Source organism: Phyllobates terribilis, unplaced genomic scaffold (genome assembly GCF_046119375.1).
Source record: "Phyllobates terribilis strain yellow unplaced genomic scaffold, ASM4611937v1 Scaffold_9__5_contigs__length_417890890, whole genome shotgun sequence".
Classification (NCBI taxonomy): domain Eukaryota; kingdom Metazoa; phylum Chordata; class Amphibia; order Anura; family Dendrobatidae; genus Phyllobates; species Phyllobates terribilis.
In genome coordinates this window covers 70,329,975-70,348,094 of record NW_027362769.1, presented here as the reverse complement: position 1 = coordinate 70,348,094, position 18,120 = coordinate 70,329,975, and the positions used below count along the sequence as shown (strand labels likewise).

Here is an 18,120-nt window from a genome sequence, read left to right as displayed (position 1 = left end):
GCTGTCTCCCAGCGCAGTAAATCAGACCGCCGCCATGTTTGTACAGGCAGATAACGGCAGTCACATTTAAACTGCGCATGCGCTCCTCCTGTACAAAAATGGTGGCGGTCAGTGAATCACTCGGCTGATCCCGGAGGCGGCGTGTACGGTGTGTTCGCGACGGTGTTCAGCTGGTGGTACCGAGCAAGAGGCTGGTACCACCAGTGGTTTTCTCTATTGAGACACACATCACTTGGGTATCCCAATATGGCGGTCGACGAACTTCCGCCCCTTGGAATTCTGGGATCTGGACACATCTAGACAGAACAGGATGTGAAGACATTGCAAGGTAAGTATATTATAGATACTATGGTAATATTGAGCAGAATTAATTTCAGCCTTTTGGTTCGGCCTCCAGAACAGTCATGGTCTCTCACCCCTGCTCTATTATGTATGGCGATGTACATAACAGAAAAATTTGCGTGTGTTACTAACATGATCTATCACATGATCTATCAAATGGGATCATGTGACATGTCACGTGATACATCCGATATCTGGAGGGGGCCCACGCCTTCTAAAATGCCCGGGACCCTGGCTACTCTTAATCCACCCCTGGCTGCCTTTATATTGCTCATACACATTAGGGATGTCATTAAAACTTGTCTGGGGGTTTCAAGTTATCTAAAAGAGATACTGAAGGAGGGGAAAGAAAAAGCAGTGTAAGGCTATGTGCCCACGATGCAGAAATGCTCCGGATTTTTCCTGAGCGTTTCTGCATCTCCCTGGCAGAAAAAACGCATGCGGATCGTACATGCGTTTTTCCTGCCAGGGACATGCGGATGTGAAGCGTTCTTCACTTGCATTTCCACATGCGGGTTGACAAGCGCTTTCCAAGCGATTTTAGCATCACTTGGAAAGTGCTTGACAACTTGGTCACACTATATAAATCCATGCAAGTGGCATGGATTTATGTAGTGTGACCAAGTTAATAGTAAAAGAATGGTAAAAAATAAACATTATACTCACCTTCCGATGGCCCCCGGTCTATCTTGTTCGGTGTGTTGGGCGGCTTGCGGTGGTCTAAAAGGACCTTCCATGACGTCATTTAGCGGTCGCGTGACCCGTCACATGACTAAATGACGTCATGGAAGGTCCTTTTTAGACCATCGCGAGACACCAGGGAGCCAGGACGCATCACTAAGGAGACCGGGGGCCATCAGAAGGTGAGTATAATGTTTATTTTAATTTTTTTTTTTTTTTTTACAGGTACTATGGTACCCGAGTCTGGAGGAGAGTCTCCTCTTCTCCAGACCCCGGTACCATCTGCACATTGAATCGCTTAATATCCGCATGTGCACATGTAGTCATGCGGATATTAAGTGATTCAATGCAAGTCAATGGCGGCAAAAACGAACGCCGCACTTACGCAAAATAATTGGTAGTGCTGCAGATTTTTCCGCAATGATAATCCGCAGCGGAAATTTCCGCAGCATGTGCACAGCACATGCGGATTATCATTGGGGAACATGGCAGACCTTCTACTAAGCGTTTCTTAAACGTTTCTGCGACGGAATTGCCGCTGCGGAAATGCTTAAAAAACGCATAGTGGGCACACAGCCTAAGTATAGCGTGAATCCATTCCAATGGTATGAATGGTGGATAATTCTTATCCGCGTCACTTTGGGCAAAAGTTACAAAACAAAGTAAATGTTAATCTGCTAGCCGTACAAAATTGTTTAAATAACAACCCCTTCACAACATATGACGTATATTTACTTCATATGTCCCTGATTTAATCAGTCATCATGTGCCTTTAACAGCCACGGAAGGAGCAGTGCTCCGCCCCATCTGCTAACCACGTCAGTCATTATCAGCGCGATTTCATACGCTCGGGCTGGAAGTGCGTCATTCATCTCACCCATCGTTGCCCCTGTCATGTGATCGCGGGGCGCCGATGGGTTGTCATAACAGACGGGGGTCTGTTAATGACACCACATTGAATCGCAGGAGAAGCGAAACAGCCGTCGTCCGACACGTTTTCCACTGACTCCCCTGCAGCCATGTTTTAATGTAACACAATAAAGGAATTCTTTATGGGATGGTGAGTGCCATCTTTTCTTTTTATGTGGACATATTCTGAATTGTTTTCTTCTCTTTGGTGGGCACCCGATATCCCAGTGGCACGGTTTATCGAACGATCCCGAGAAACGTTTGTATACTGGCAACATTGGTGCTGGTCCTACCTTCTTGCGAATTGCTTGTATAAAATAAATTAATTTGATTGGTGAACAGCGTAACAAGAAAAAAAATCGAAACGTCAAAATTAAGTTGTTTTTTTCCCGCCGCCACTACATTGCAATAACAGGCAATGAAAACATTGTATCTACCCCAAAATGGTATCAATAAAAATGTCTACTCAGGGCGAAAAAAATAAGCCCTTGCCTGGACCCAGGTCCCGAAAAATTAAACCATTAGGGGACTCAAAAATCGCAACAAAAGCAAAATTTTATTTTATTTATTTCATAATTTCTTTTCCACCGCTTAAATAAAAAATAAACTATACATGTTTGGTATCTTCATACTCGTACTGACCTACAGAATCATATTGCCTTGTCACTTTTACCATATAGTGGACATGGTAAATAAAAAAAAAACAATTGTGGAATTGCACTTTTTCTGCAATTTTAAAACACTTGGATTTTTTTCCCATTTTCCAGTACACTATATGGTAAAATCAGTTGGTTCCTTAGTCTGCAGTGTGAAATGCTGGGCCTGTGTGTAATTATGTTACATGCTAAATTATAGTTTATCACTTCTCCGAAAAATGCCTGTGTCCGTGGGTGGCCCCTTTAAGAACAATCACGCTAGATGTTACCACTGCTTATCCGGACAGGTTTTATTTCTGTCTCCCAGGGAACTCTAGTGTTTCAGGAATGTTCAAATTGCATTCTCGGGGAAGACACACATCTGCCATATCCAGGCACTTCACTACGGCCTACAGGGACGCTGCCAACACCCCCAGAGGAGAAAAATCTTCCTCCAGCAACCGATTTAGAAATGTCTCCAAGCAGCCCGACCTTGCTCCTGAGAAACATAGAGAAACAGGTAATAAAGTCCAGAAACTGTGGTGCTTCATTGTGCCGAATAATTGCAAATCAGAGATCCGTGAAGTTATTTAATCTCGCTGGCAAGCCGAGAAAACGCCATTAACTCGATGAGAAATCTGTAATCTGGATTTACAATTAACTTAGTTAAGTAACTGCACCTTCCCAGGAGGCGTCCTGGATTTAGTGGCCTGACCATAGATTCACAGTACTGTTTATCCCTGTAAATGATCTGTACAGAAAACTTTGCTTCATTGATCGCTAGCCAGAAACTGATAGAATCACCCTCAGCCCCTGTAATCTCATTGGCTATTGATTTAAAGTGAACCTATCCCCTTGTTTTTATTTCGTTACTTTCCGACAGCTAATGATATTATTTACTGCTTTTTCTTGAAACGGAAAAAAATCACAACAATTTACTCCTAAAAGTTACAGAAAAGTAAAGTTACCTTGTAAATATTTTCTTACAGTGGTCTTTTCTATTTAAGAAACAACAAAATTGTGCAGATCTCATTTGGAATCTGGTTCATCTGCAATCCTCAGACTTGCATACTGCTAAAGTCCTCTGCAATCTGGACTCCCACAATGTTCTGTTCTCTAGGTTCTTGCAGAATTTGGAATATTAGATTCTATTTTAACAGTTAGTAAAACACAAAATAATTTTAATGCAGTATGAGATAAAATATTAAAATATATATTTAGTGATTGAGCTAAAGGGATTCTGACAGCTGACCTTTTAATCTGTCACTAGGATCAACCCTCCTAAGCTGTCTATATGGGCATGTAGGCAATAGGAAGCAGAATAAAATGATACCTTGATGACTCATCTGATGTCTTTTTCCAGAGGAATCCATGTTTTTCTTATATGTAAATGAGCTGTTCAGGACTATTGTTAGGACACTGATCTGCATGAGAATCTGCATCCAGAGCTTAGTTTTAATAAAAGGGGAGTTACTAATGTGAGACATGTAACTAACACGGAACAGCAGAACTGAACTTTGTCTCATTACAAACACATTTGTTGCAGCTCTCACAGCTCTTCTGTATTACAACAATATTGCACCACAGGCTGCCTATGAGATGGAAGCTGAAGCTGAAGCAGTGAGAGATCACCTGTAGATGTGTCAGTTATAATTATACACAGTTATTTTAAATAAAAGGGGGAATTACCAGTGTGATGTTTGATGGCCGCTCTTTGCTCTCCTGATCTCACTGCAGAGCTGTGTGTGATTATACCTGACACATCGGCAGGTTCCTCTCAGCTTCCATCTCACAGGCAGACAAGGTTGCAATATTGTTGCGATACAGCAGTGCTGCGAAAGCTGCAGCAAATGTGTTTGTAAGAAGATAAAGTTCAGTTACACTCTTCTGTGTTAGTAACATGTCTCACACTGGTAACTTCCCTTTTTCATTTACAACAATCTCTGGAGCAGATTCTCGGGAAGCTCAGTCTCCGGCTCACAGTCCTGTTACATATAAGAAAAACCATGGATTTCTCTTGAAAAAGAAATCAGAACACAGTATGACTTCTGCAATGACGCCCTGTTGACAGAGCAGACCAGAAGAGAAGGTACTGCTCTGTTGAAGAGAGGTGATATGAAGCAGGGGGATCGCCAGCTGTACGGGCAGAGATCGTCCCCATGCAGAACAGACTGGTAGTTAACCACTACCTGCCTGGTACCTGCCTGGTAGTTCTTAGCCCTATACTCAAAAATAATAAAAATCCTGGATAACCCCTTTAAGGGGTATTCCCAAAATCAAAAGTTATGATTTCCGGTTCCAGTCCATGGAGTTTGACTGCATGGAGCCGGATTTCATTTGCTGGGAAATGAGAGGATTTTTTATGATAAATTGTAATTATGCAAAATAGATATTTTTAAAATTGGAGCTCAAACCACAGGTCCGCTCGACTGTCCTTCTTAAAAATAACAACTAGTAACATTAGAAATCCCCAGTGTTAGATGCCACAGCATGATGCGACTCGTGAAATAACCAGCATGTCTGCAAAATGTAAGTAATACCTTGGAAGAAGTAACTGGATGTTGTTCATTGCAGGGACATAGGGAGATAATGTATGAAAGTGGGGCTCATATTGTCACCCAGTTTTCATAGATGTCTGTTTTTTTTTCAGAGCGCTCAACTAACTGAAATGGTCAGCAGTCTGATTACCGCCTTTCCCGTTAGTCTGTCTCCTACTAGCCCTGATAAACTCCATACAAATGGAAAGATGACTGCAGGAGTTCCTCATGGGTAAGGCTTGGTGATTGCACAGATCAGTGCACTTTCTACTTGTGAAAGAAACCAACACACGTAGATGGCAAAAAACAGTCACTCTCCAGGGGCAGTAGCCTTTGGAACAGTCTTGTTTCAGTTATGATTCAAGGATTTTCTTTCTTTTAGAGCATCAAAGCTGCAGAAAGCAGGAATGACCACCAGGAACAGATTCTGCAAGCAGCAGCTAGTAAGAAAAAGGAAGCGGATTCGCATCAAAGCCTCTTCCACTCTTAGGAGCAGCTCAGCCCGGACCAGACCTCTGCTGTTATTTCACAAGCGGAACCTATACAGAATGTTTCTCGGCTACACACCTTTACATTTGGTGAGGCTTGCATCAAGCGATGTCTTCTAGGAATGCATTCCCTCTGCCAGCAATCTTATACACTCTGTACAAGCCAACGCTTCTGCCATTGTGCAGACTACATTTTATGGGCATAGTTCTTAAAAGTATTCAGATTTGTCCCTTGTGTTACAGAGAATCCAGCTGATTATCCTTCTAATAAGTACAAAATAAAAGAAGAATCTACTTTATAAAATTATAATAACAATACAGCTCAAAATAAATATATAAAACATACTAATATACTTTTATATCCAAATGGCCACCTATCTCCCAGTCTCCATCCCGGGTCCTGTGATGGTACGTGATCAGTGTTGTATGTGAAGGGTGCTGGCTGACTGCTCGTTTTATAAGCTAAACAAGCTCCTTTAACTATCTATGCATCAACCATGACAGAGAAGGGGGCTGACTTGGGTATTGATTGAATGAGCAGCCAGCCTTCCCTCTATATACGCTGGGCAGATGAAGAGCCATCACAGAAAATTCTCCTGTGTAATGAAAACAGCGCTGTAAGTAAAGCTGCTGGGCCCATGACCAAGGCTGTGTAGACATTTAGAAATTAAAAAAATATATTGGTAAATTATATACATTTTATACTTATACTTTTTTAAAAAATTATGGTATCAACTTTTGGGGTGTATTTTTTTTTTCGGTAAAACCAGTGGAAAACCTCTGACATACTGTACTTCCCAAAAGTTTTAGGCAGTTGTGGAAAAAATGCTGCAAAGTAAGAATGGTTTAAAAATAGAAGTGTTAATAGTTTATTATCAATTAACAAAATGCAAAGTGAATGAACAAAAGAGAAATCTAAATCAGATCAATATTTGGTGTGACCGCCGTTTATCTTCTAAAGAGCATCAAAGCATCAATTTTAGGTACACTCAAACATAGTTTTTGAAGGAACTCGGCAGTGAGGTTGTCCCAAACATCTTAGAGAACTAACCACACATCTACTGAGGATGTAAGGTTTTGCAAAATTCGTCTGTCTCTTCATGTCATCCCAGACAGACTCGATAATGTTGAGATCAGCTGTGGAGGTCATATCATCATTTCCAAGACTCCTTTTTCATCTTTAGGCTGAAGAGTTGATGACCATGCTGTACATCTTCCGATTTCAATAGGAAGTAATCATTAGGTGTCTTTCATCTGCTGCACTAAGTTGTCATTTCTTGGTGCGTCTTCAAAAGAGTTTTGACAGCGAATCTTGAAACCACAGTCTGCTTCAAAGCACCACTTCACCTTTTTTTCTTTTTTTATTTTACCGCTGGACTAATCTAAGTTCCCTGCCCTTAGTAATATACTTTATTAGCCGCCGTCTTCTTCAGTTTGTGACCTGTCAGATTACTCCAGTGTTTGCTGGGCGACCCAGAGGTCACTTCTCAGTATAAGTCTGAGAGCCAGAACGAGGGTCTCATAGACTTGCATTGAGAGCTTGAGACCGTTCTCTGACTTCCAGTCAGTCAAAAGCTGTGGTCACAAGATGGCAGAGTGGAAACGGAGTGGCTCCAAGAACAACTACAGACTGCGGCTGGTAAGTATAATACTAGGCGTAAGGAACATGGACTAGTGATACCACTCCAGCACTGAAATAGAAAAAAAAGGGTGGAGTGATGCTTTAAAATCTTTGCCTGGGAGAGACCTTGCTGATGCAGTATAACTACCTTGTTTCTGTGCTCAGTCTTGCCATGGTGTTCCCGGACAACAATATTACTTCATGGGCATAGATTTGTTAGAGCTCAAGGTAAGTATCTTTATGTACTCCTAGTAATGGTTTCCATACTTTAGAGTTTAGTCTGTGACTTATAGGTGGATAAACCTCTGATCAGGATCTATCATGCACTTTAAACGTGTTTAATGATTTGTGCTGCACCGGACATTTTTCTTTTTTCCTATTTATAATCCCAAGTGATTTACCCCTATGCATTTGGCACAATGCACGTTTTTCAATATCATGGAATTAATCATGGACGAGTATTTCACTCTTTTATATTTTTATCACATACAGGGTTTTCATCTGGAGCACACTGTCCTGTTATTCAAAATTCATTTATTGCACCGCATTTATCATTGAATAGGTTGGTGTTTATTACATCATTAATGTATATCTATTAATGGTTTACTTTCAAAAGCTATTTTCAAAAGTGCATGAACACTAAATAAACCCACCAAGGATGTATTTTATCTTGCCTTGACAGTTGAAATTATATTAGTGTTATATTAGATGCTATAGATTTGTCCTTGCCTGTCCATGTCCTTGCTGTTTCTTAGACATTTTTGATGATGTCTACCACTTCTTTTTTTTTTCATGCTTTTAATTTTGGATCATGATATAAATATTTTTGTATAACTAATAAAGAGGGATTTTTGGTACTCACCGTAAAATCTTTCTTGGAGCCTTCATTGGGGGACACAGGACCATGGGTGTATGCTGCTGTCGCTAGGAGGTTGACACTATGCAAAAAAAGGAAAATGGCTCCTTCTCCGCAGTATGCACCCGCCTACAGGCATCAAGCTCACCAGTTAGTGGCTAGTGCAGTAGGAGAAGCACAAAATAACCAACTATCTAATGACCAACGGGGCACAACTGTGAAAAACTAAATGAGATGCCCACCAGGGCCAACAGGACATATGTCCAAACACAGGGAGGGTGCTGTGTCCCCCAATGAAGGCTCCAAGAAAGAGATTTTACGGTGAGTACCAAAAATCCCTCTTTCTCTATCGCTTCATTGGGGGACACAGGACCATGGGACGTCCCAAAGCAGTCCGTTGGGTGGGAGAACAGAAGATAGTCACAGACTAGGTCAGACTTCGGCAACTGCTGCCTGCAGGACCTTCCGTCCTAGACTGGCGTCAACCGAAGAATAAGTGTGGACCTTGTAAAACCTTGAAAAGGTGTGAAGAGAAGACCACGTTGCTACCTTGCAGATTTGAGAGGCCGAAGCCTGATAGCGGACCGCCCAAGAGGCCCCCACTGCACTGGTGGAGTGAGCCCTTACTCCGGGAGGGGGAGATTTGCCCGAGATGCGATGTGCCTCTAAGATGGTCGAACGTATCCAACGGGCGATGGTTGACTTGGAAGCAGGGAGACCCTTGCGATGCCCCACAGGGATGACAAAAAGGGCATCCGAGCGCCGAAGGGAGGCCGTTCTGGAAAGATACACACGTAGAGCTCTGACCTGGTCCAGTTTGTGCAGGGACTTCTCCCGTGGATGCACTGGAGCAGGGCAAAAGGAAGGCAAAACGATGTCCTCATTAATGTGAAAAGCGGAAACCACCTTTGGCAAAAAGGAAGGCACCGGCCTGAGCACTACTTTGTCTTGATGGAACACCAGAAAAGGCGACCGACAAGAGAGGGCTGTGAGTTCTGCGACCCTTCTAATAGAGGTAACAGCCACCAGAAAAGCCACCTTCCAGGAAAGAAGAGAGGCTGGAATGTCCTGAATGGGTTCAAACGGAGGCTGCTGTAGGACGCTTAGGACCATATTAAGGTCCCATGGTTCCACTGGAGGGCGATAGGGGGGCGCCAGGTGGGCCACCCCTTGTAGAAAGGTCCTGACCTGAGGACGGCTAGCTAAGTTACGTTGGAATAGAATGGACAAGGCCGAAACTTGGCCCTTGAGAGTGCTGAGAGATAGTCCCGCCTCTAGGCCAGACTGAAGAAAGGCCAAAATGACTAGCAAAGAAAAGGACATAGGAGTTAGCTGATCTTGTTCGCAGTGACGAAAAAAGGCTCTCCAAGTTCTGTGGTATATGCGCGAGGTAGCGGGTTTTCTGGCGTTAATTAGGGTCTGAATGACATTGTCAGTAAAGCCCGCCGTCTTCAACACTGCGGCCTCAACGGCCATACCATTAAATTCAGAGAACGAGAACTCTGATGAAGAATAGGACCCTGAGAGAGGAGGTCCGGACGGTCTGGTAGTCTGCAGGGTGAGTCGACAAGCAGATTTATCAGATCTGCATACCAGACGCGTCTGGGCCAATCTGGGGCCATTAGGAGAACTGGTACTCCCTCTGTCTTGAACTTCTTGATGACTCGAGGGATCAAAGGTAGAGGTGGAAAGAGATAGTGCAGTTGGAACTGTGACCATGATATGACTAGCGCGTCCTGGGCGATTGCTAGTGGATCGCGGGACCGAGCTACAAAGGCCGGAACCTTGTGGTTTAACCGGGACGCCATGAGGTCGACGTCCGGCGTGCCCCACCGTACGCAGATTTGGTGAAACACCTCGGTATGGAGAGACCATTCTCCTGAGGCGAGTCCCTGCCGACTGAGAAAGTCGGCCGCCCAGTTGTCGACCCCTGGAATGTGGACTGCTGAGATTGCCGGGACCATCTTCTCGGCCCAAAGTAGCACTCTTGCCACCTCTTTTAGGACGGGCATGCTGCGCGTTCCTCCCTGATGGTTTATGTATGCCACTGCCGTGGCATTGTCCGATTGTACACGGACTGGGAACCCTGCCAGGATCTTCTGCCAGTGATGCAACGCCAGGTAAATCGCCCTTATCTCCAGAATGTTGATGGGGAGAGAGACTTCGTGGGGACTCCACCGGCCTTGGACCGTGTGTTGTAGAAAAACTGCCCCCCAACCGATGAGACTGGCATCGGTCGTGACCACCTGCCAGCGAAGCGAAAGGAATGATCTCCCGTGTCTGAAGGAAGAAGGGCGGGACCACCAGGTTAGCGACCGTCTTACTTGACGAGGCAACTTGATGCGTCGATCTAGAGATGACGGATTCTTGTCCCAAGCTGTGAGAAGGGCTAGTTGAAGGGACCGGGTATGGAACTGGGCAAACGGAACTGCCTCCATGGCTGCTACCATCTTTCCCAGGACACTCATGCATAGGCGAAGGGAGTGTGGACCTGGGTTGGAGAGGATGTGGATTCCTTGTCGTAGGGAGTTCATCTTTTCCCTTGGAAGGAGGACCCGGGCACGGGTCGTGTCGAACTGCATCCCTAGGAAGGTTAAGCGTTGGGATGGGACCAGGGATGATTTGTCCGTGTCGATCAGCCAGCCTAACCGGGAGAGAGTGTTCAAGGTGATCTGGAGATTGTGGAGACAGTCCCTGAACGTGGGGCCTTTGATTAACAGGTCGTCGAGGTAGGGTATGATTACTATTCCTCTTGTTCGAAGAATGGCCATAACTGTCGCCATCACCTTCGTGAAAACCCTCGGGGCTGTGGCGAGGCCAAATGGGAGGGCAGTGAACTGGTAATGCGCGTTCTTGAAGGAAAAGCGTAGGAACTTCTGATGTGACGCGCAGATTGGGATCTGAAGGTATGCATCCTGAATGTCCACTGAACATAGATATTCCCCGGCCTCCATTGAGGCGATTACCGACCCGAGGGACTCCATCCTGAACTGTCGGATGCGGATATGTCGGTTTAGCTGTTTGAAGTCCACAATCGGACGTAGTGAGCCGTCATTTTTTGGGACGACGAAGAGATTTGAGTAAAAACTGGAAAACCTTTCCTGAATGGGAACCGGGACTATGACTCCTGAGCGTAGAAGAGAAGTGATGGCTTGGAGGAAACCGGGAAGCAGAGATGGTTGTGGGGGGCGGGACCTGAGAAAACGTGATCGTGGGCTGGAATCGAACTCGATTTTGTAGCCGGAAGTCACAATTTCTTTGACCCAGGCATCCTCTATTGCCGGGAGCCAGGAATCTGTGAACAGAAGGAGACGGCCGCCCACCCTGGGAGAAGTCCCAGGTGGGAGTGACCCGTCATGTTGAGGAAAACCTGTTGGATCGAGATCGTGATCCAGAGGACTTGGAGGAGCGACTCTTTGGGCGCCAGTTAGGCGTGGGCCTAAAGGAGGGTTTACGACTGTCCCGCTGTGCTGGAGTACGGTCCTGTTGAGAGGAGGGGTTCGGTTGAGCGAACTGACGAAAGGACCGGAACTGAAGGGGGCGTCTCCTAGGAAAAGGGCGTTTGGGTCTGGGGTGGGGGGGGAGGTGCTCTTACCCCCAGTAGCATCAGAGATTATCTGATCTAGCTTGGAGCCAAACAGCCTGGAACCTTGAAAAGGAAGATTAGTTAGAGATCTTTTGGAAGCCGGTTCGGCGTTCCAGGCTTTAAGCCAAAGAATTCTGCGTAAGGCAACGAGATTACTGGAAACCCGGGCTGAGCATGCAGCGGAGTCGAGGGACGTCGTAAGCAGATATTTCCCGTCGTGGCCTATTTGATCAGCTAAGTCGGCCAGATCGTCTGGGGAGGCCCCTGCTAGGATGCCCTGTCTGAGCTGTTTGGCCCATGCGGACACCGCCTTTGATACCCAAGTTGAGGCGAAGGAAGGGCAAAGAGAGGTGCCCGCAGCCTCAAAGGCTGACTTAGAGAGGGCCTCAACTTGTCTATCCGTGGTATCCTTAAGGGAGGAACCATTCGGAAGAGACAGTACCGTCTTGGCGGAAAGGCGAGAGACGGGAGGATCCACAGATGGTGACTCCGTCCATTTGCTGACAAGGTCGTGGTTAAATGGGTATAGGACGTTTAACTGTTTCTTTCCTGTAAAGCGCTTTTCTGGATGCTCCCACTGCTTTTGAAAAACGCTGTCAAATTCTGCATGGTTAGAAAAAGTGCGTGCGGGACGCTTAATCTTTTTGAAGGAAACTGAGTAGTCCCGGGACGGGCTCTCGTCTTCTGTAACATGCAGAGTCTGATTGACAGCCGTTATAAGGCTGTCTATCATGTCCTGGACCTTGGAATACTGGTCAGAGTCAGAACCAGAGTCTGAATCTGAAGCAGAGTTAGATCCCGGGGCGACCTCCGGGGAGGAGGTGTGAGACGCAGGGAGCATCTTGGAGTCTGGAGAGCTGGAGGATGAGCTTGCGTGAATCCGTTTCTGAGAACATGCCGTCCGTCTGCCCCTGAGAGGAGGGGGCAGGGGTGCCTGCGAATCGTCTGTGGGGACATTCGGAGCGCTGGTGGCCGTGGATAACATAGGCAAACGTTCTGGCAAGCGTTCTAAGACCTGCACCAGAGATTGAGAAACCTTGGTGAGGTCAGAGACAGACTGTGACATAGCAACAGCCCACTCCGGAGGGGAGGGGGTTACCACGTCCTGAGGGGCGGGGGGATCTTGGGGTGCCAGCATGGCGGGAGGTTTGCAGGTCGAGCAGAAGGCCGTAGTGAGACCCGCGGGCCACTTACTACGCCTGTGCTCTTTGCGGTACTATGTGACAATGTGAGAGGGACGGACTGAGGGCTCCCTGGGTTTGGGCATATGTGCCTGACCAGGGATACTGCAGAGGGGAGCGCTGTGAGCAGGGAGGGATGGGGGCCTTGTGTCAGGACAGAGCCTACCCGATCCTGCAGAGAAGCGGTCCCGTGTCCCCCTGAAGGCTCCGAAGGTGAGGTTGGAGCGGGTCGCAGTAGGTGCCGCCGGAGTAGGGAGCTGCGTGCGGCAGAGTGATGGCGTCGGTGCAGAGGATGCTCGTTGATGACGGAGCGCGCGAGGCTCTGATAGGCAGATGGTAAGGGGGGCGGGCTTGAGAGGCCCCCCGAATGATAGGTCCGCGGAAGGCACGAGGGCGTGACGGAAGCGTCACTATGTCCCTCAGCCCTGATTGGTCAAATAGGAGGGGACGTATGGGCGTCGGAGCGGGACCGCCCACAGGACACGCCCCCCCATCGGAGAAAAGCGCGGCAGATTTGCCGCGCATAAGGGAGAAGAAGGAGGAAGTGGCCCAGGGAAGTGCTGTTAAGCGCCATGTTAGGTGAGAGGGGGAGGGGGGAAGACCGGGGGGGCTGGTACCTGCAGCTGAAAGGCAGGCTCCGGTAATCGTCCGTTCCTTTCACCTCCTGAGGATGGTCTCAGGATGCCTTCCTGGATAGGGGGGGATCCTGGCTTTTCCTCCTTCCCGCACTGTCCGGTCTTGGACCGTGCAGGAGACGGTGTCAACCCCAGAAAACTGGTGGATGGTCACCCGCAGGGACCACCGTCTCCCTCCCAGGCCGCTCCGAGGAGGGGGCTGGGGTGGGGAACAGGCTAGGACTGGCCACCTTAATCACCCTGAGACACCCTAAGGTGACAGGGGATAAGTCCTGCCCAGCGGGTCCGAGAGTGGGCGATGTGGGGGTAGCCACATTGCTCTCTCGGTCGCTAGTGGGTTAACAGGGGACGCAATGTGCCCTGTTAGCCTGAAGAGCTGTATCTGAAAGAGAAAAAACAAACATTAAAAAAACACAACAGGGTTGGATCAGTAGGATCCAGGTCTACCTCCTACAGACACTAAGCTTAAACTGGTGAGCTTGGTGCCTGTAGGCTGGTGTATACTGCGGAGGAGGAGCCATTTTCCTTTTTTTGCATAGTGTCAACCTCCTAGCGACAGCAGCATACACCCATGGTCCTGTGTCCCCCAATGAAGCGATAGAGAAAGATCATTAATATTACATTTGTTGTCCTGTAATCATGATTATAGGTTTTATAATATTGGTGATATGACTACAATCCTCATCATTGATGTTTACAGTGTGGCCCATGGGCTTTTAGCCATTTTAGTAGATTTTTATATTTTATCACCTATTTGGTATACCTGGTTCCTCATACACCTGACTATAATCCTACAAAATCCCTGACTTTGTGTAAGTGTACCTAGAAGAATTGATGCTTTGATGCTGTTTTGAAAACATTGGTCTTTCATACAAAGTAATGATTTGATTTAGATTTCTCTTTTGATTATTCACTTTGCATTATATTAATTGATAAAATGAACTATTAACACTTTTTATTTTTGAAAGCATTCTCTTTTTTTTTCCACTCCTGCCTAAAACTTTGACTGTACTGTACATTAGGATGTCTATTAGGCTGCCTTTTAATTACAATAATAATTAGGATTTAGTTTCTTCGGTCCTGTGTTTTCTTGCATTCACATGGCTTGTATTATTACTGCAGGATCATAAACCAGTATATGGAAGTAACAAGTCATGGCATCCTGTAAACTACAGCTCTATTGGGCTCAGTTGTGACAAGCCTCAGAAACCTGTGCTGGTACAACGAGATGTCTGTGAGATAGACCCATCCTTCCACCCCATCTTGTCACTACCTTCTGGTAACCCTCAATCCTGACTACATTTCCAGTGCCATGTGCGTTGTTCATGTTCACCAGCCTGACATTATTGATTTGTCACCTAGACCTTCTGTTGCGTCTGCACCTTGAGGGTTTGCTGAAACGCAAGAGTGATATTAAAGATCCATTGAACAGCAGATTCTTCTATCCTCATGATGATGACGAAGATGAAGATGATGATGAACATCTTCCTCATGGTAGGCCTGTAGATTCGGCTCAACATTTCCCACAATGTTTGTTTTCAACCATTCTATGTATTCTATACATTAAAATTATTGTGTGTGTAATGTATATGCACATAAACACAGCGGGTGAAATAAGAATTGAACATGTCACCAATTTTCTAAGCAAATATATTTGTAAAGGTGCTATTGACATGAAATTCTCACCAGACAAAGAAATCAAACCATAGATGTCCATAAATTAAATTATGTGCAATAATGAGAAATGACGCAGGGAAAAAGTATTGAACACCTGAAGAAAGAGAGGTGCAAAAAGCCATGAAAGTCATGACACCAGCTGAAATCTATCAGTAATTCTAAAGCAATCCTGCCACTTCAGTGAAAAATAAAATCAGCTGGTTCAACTGATGGCCTATAAAAAGGGGTCTCATTACCAAGGTGCCATACAAGAAACATCTCATGATGAGTAAAATTAATGAGCCGTCTCAAAACCTTCACAACCTTGTTGTTGCAAAACATACTGATGCCATTAGTTACAGAAGAATATCTAAACTACCGAAGGTTCCAGTGAGTACTGTTGGAGCCATAATTCAAAAGTGGAAAGAACATTATTTCACCATAAACCAGCCACGACCAGGTGCTCCCCGCAAGAGTTCAGTCAGGGGAGTGAAAATAATGATCAGAAGAGTTGTCCAAGAGCCAAGGACCACCTGTGGAAAGCTACAGAAAGACCTGGAATCAGCAGATACAATTGTTTCAAAGAAAACTATAAGTAATGCACTCATCCTCCATGGCCTGTATGCACACTCACGACGCAAAAATCCTTTGCTGAACAAAAAGCATGTTCAAGCACGTTTACAGTTTGCTCAACAACATTTAGACAAGCCTGTGAAACACTGGGAAAATATAGCCTGGTCAGATGAGACCAAAATTGGCACTGGCAAACTTCATATGATTAAAGGAAGGATGAGTGGACAAATGTACCGAGACATTCTTGATAAAAATCTGCTGCAATCTACCAGAATGATGAAGACGAAATGAGGGTGGACATTTCAGTAAAACAATGATCCCAAACACAAAGCCAAGGAAACGCTCAAGTGGTTTCAGAGAAAGAAAATAAAGCTGTTAGAATGGCCGAGCCAATCACCTGACCTGAATCCCATAGAAAATGGAAGGAACTAAAGCTCAGAGTTCATAGAAGGAGCCCACAGAAGCTTCAGGATTTGAAGAGTGTACGTGTGGAAAAATGGGCCAAAATCACAACTGAGCAATGCCTGTGACTAGTTTCTCAATACAGGGAGGCGTCTTAAAGCTGTGATGACCAGCAAAGACTTTTGGACAAAGTATTACATTTCAATAAGTGTGTTCAATACTTTTTTCGTGTGTCATTTCTCATTATTACACACAACTTAATTTATGGACATCTATGGATTGATTTCACTGACCTGCCTCCTATTTTACATAATGCACCTAGTAGTGTGGAGCTAGGTAAAATAGGAGGCAGGTCAGTGAAGGCACAGTGAGCTGTCATAAGAGCATATAGATGAATTTGTAAGCAGAGCACCAGATAGAGCGCCGCCCCGGAGCACGAGCATATCATTATCTCCAAACTGAAAGTAAAGATTACACAAGAACCACAGGATGCATTTAATCAACCAAGGTATCATATTAATCAGTGTAACAGTGCCCACCTGACACTGTGTTTTTAGTTTACTGAGCACAATCCTGCTGACAGGTGAGCTTTAAATTCATGTCTATGCGGAGACTTTGAAGTGCTGTGTCAGTAAAACTGAGCTCTGACCACTGTAAAGATATAATGAGAAACTAATAAGAAATTAATATTTTCTTTACCTAGAAACAACATAATTGTAAAGGGTCAAACTCTATAACCCTCTTCACACATTCTGACATCACTTCACAGTGAAGGCTGTAGCTGTATGGTCAATCTCAGGAGCTGAGCCTACACCTCACCCGCCATCTGCCTGTATCAGCAGCAATAACGAACTAACTTCAGTCGCTGCTGTTTAACTATTTAAGTGCCTCTGTCAATCACTGATAGTGACATTTAAATAGCATGATCTCCGATGCCCCTGTTCACCTGCTCCTATTGGCCCCCTTGCGAAGTAATCGTGGGATGCCGATTGGTTATCATGACAGCCAGGACCATTGTGAAGGCCCCCCCTTTATGCCATCTTGGTCCTCATTTGAAGCCCAGCCTGAAGCTTTGTTTCATAGTAAGAAGTAAATTTACATTGATACTGCAGTATAAAGTATGAGCAGTCAAAGGATCATAGGATTTAGTGGGCTAAAGAAATAGAGCAAAAAACAAAAAAAAAAGTTTAAATCACCCACCTTTTTTATCTGTTTTAAAATAAAAAAATAAATAAATATATATATATATATATATATATATATATATATATATATATAATTATTTCGCCTCTTCTGAAAAAGTCCAATCCATAAAAATATTTAAATAAAGTTATATAAACCATACATTGAAAGCCCACAAAAAAATAGAAACACTTGTATTTACACCACAAAAAAAGTGTAATAAAAAGAGATCAACATGTTGTATGTATCCCAAAATAGTGTTAATAAAAATGTCAGACAGAAAAATAGTTATGGATGTTGTGCTTTTTTTTTTTTATTTTTTACAAAGTTCTAGATTTTTTTTTTGCTAGTAAATGTGCATGTAATCCGCACTTGATTGTATCAATAAAGCTTTGTCAAATCCAAAAACCAGGATTTTAGGTGCGGAAAAAAACGAAGCATGTCCATTTCTTGTGTGTTTCCGCATGCGGATTTGCCTATAAAATGCATTGGAAAAACGAATTGCAAATCCGCAAGTAAAAACGCTTCAAAAACGTGTGTAAAATCCGCATGCATTGTTTCTGCCAAGGACATGCAGAAATGCTCCGGAAAATTTCTGCTTCATTTCTGCATCGTGGGTACTAAGCCTGCAGAAATATGACTCCATGGTGCTCTACCGTTAGTTGTCTTCCTTCTGTGTAATTTGCTGTCCCGTTTGATGGCAGAAATAATCTATCACTAACAGCACAGACACTGAGATGGATTACAGGAAACGGGGTGGGTCTTTGTATCTGCTTCTGCTATCCTGTCTGTCACACCGCATACAGGCATAAAAGAGAGGAGGGCTTACAGGTCAG

At 44.9% G+C, this 18,120-nt stretch overlaps 1 protein-coding gene across 3 annotated transcripts in view; it reads left to right on the top strand.

The window, feature by feature from the left end:
* Nucleotides 1–18,120, top strand: part of KANSL1L (KAT8 regulatory NSL complex subunit 1 like) — a 93,251-nt gene that overhangs the window by 42,199 nt on the left and 32,932 nt on the right. For all 3 annotated transcript variants that reach the window (XM_073646604.1, XM_073646603.1, XM_073646602.1), the window contains exons 4-8: nucleotides 2,896–3,087; nucleotides 5,218–5,336; nucleotides 5,487–5,682; nucleotides 14,594–14,750; nucleotides 14,834–14,965. In XM_073646604.1, the coding sequence (XP_073502705.1) occupies nucleotides 2,896–3,087; nucleotides 5,218–5,336; nucleotides 5,487–5,682; nucleotides 14,594–14,750; nucleotides 14,834–14,965 (796 nt within the window). The remainder of the gene's footprint in view (nucleotides 1–2,895; nucleotides 3,088–5,217; nucleotides 5,337–5,486; nucleotides 5,683–14,593; nucleotides 14,751–14,833; nucleotides 14,966–18,120) is intronic.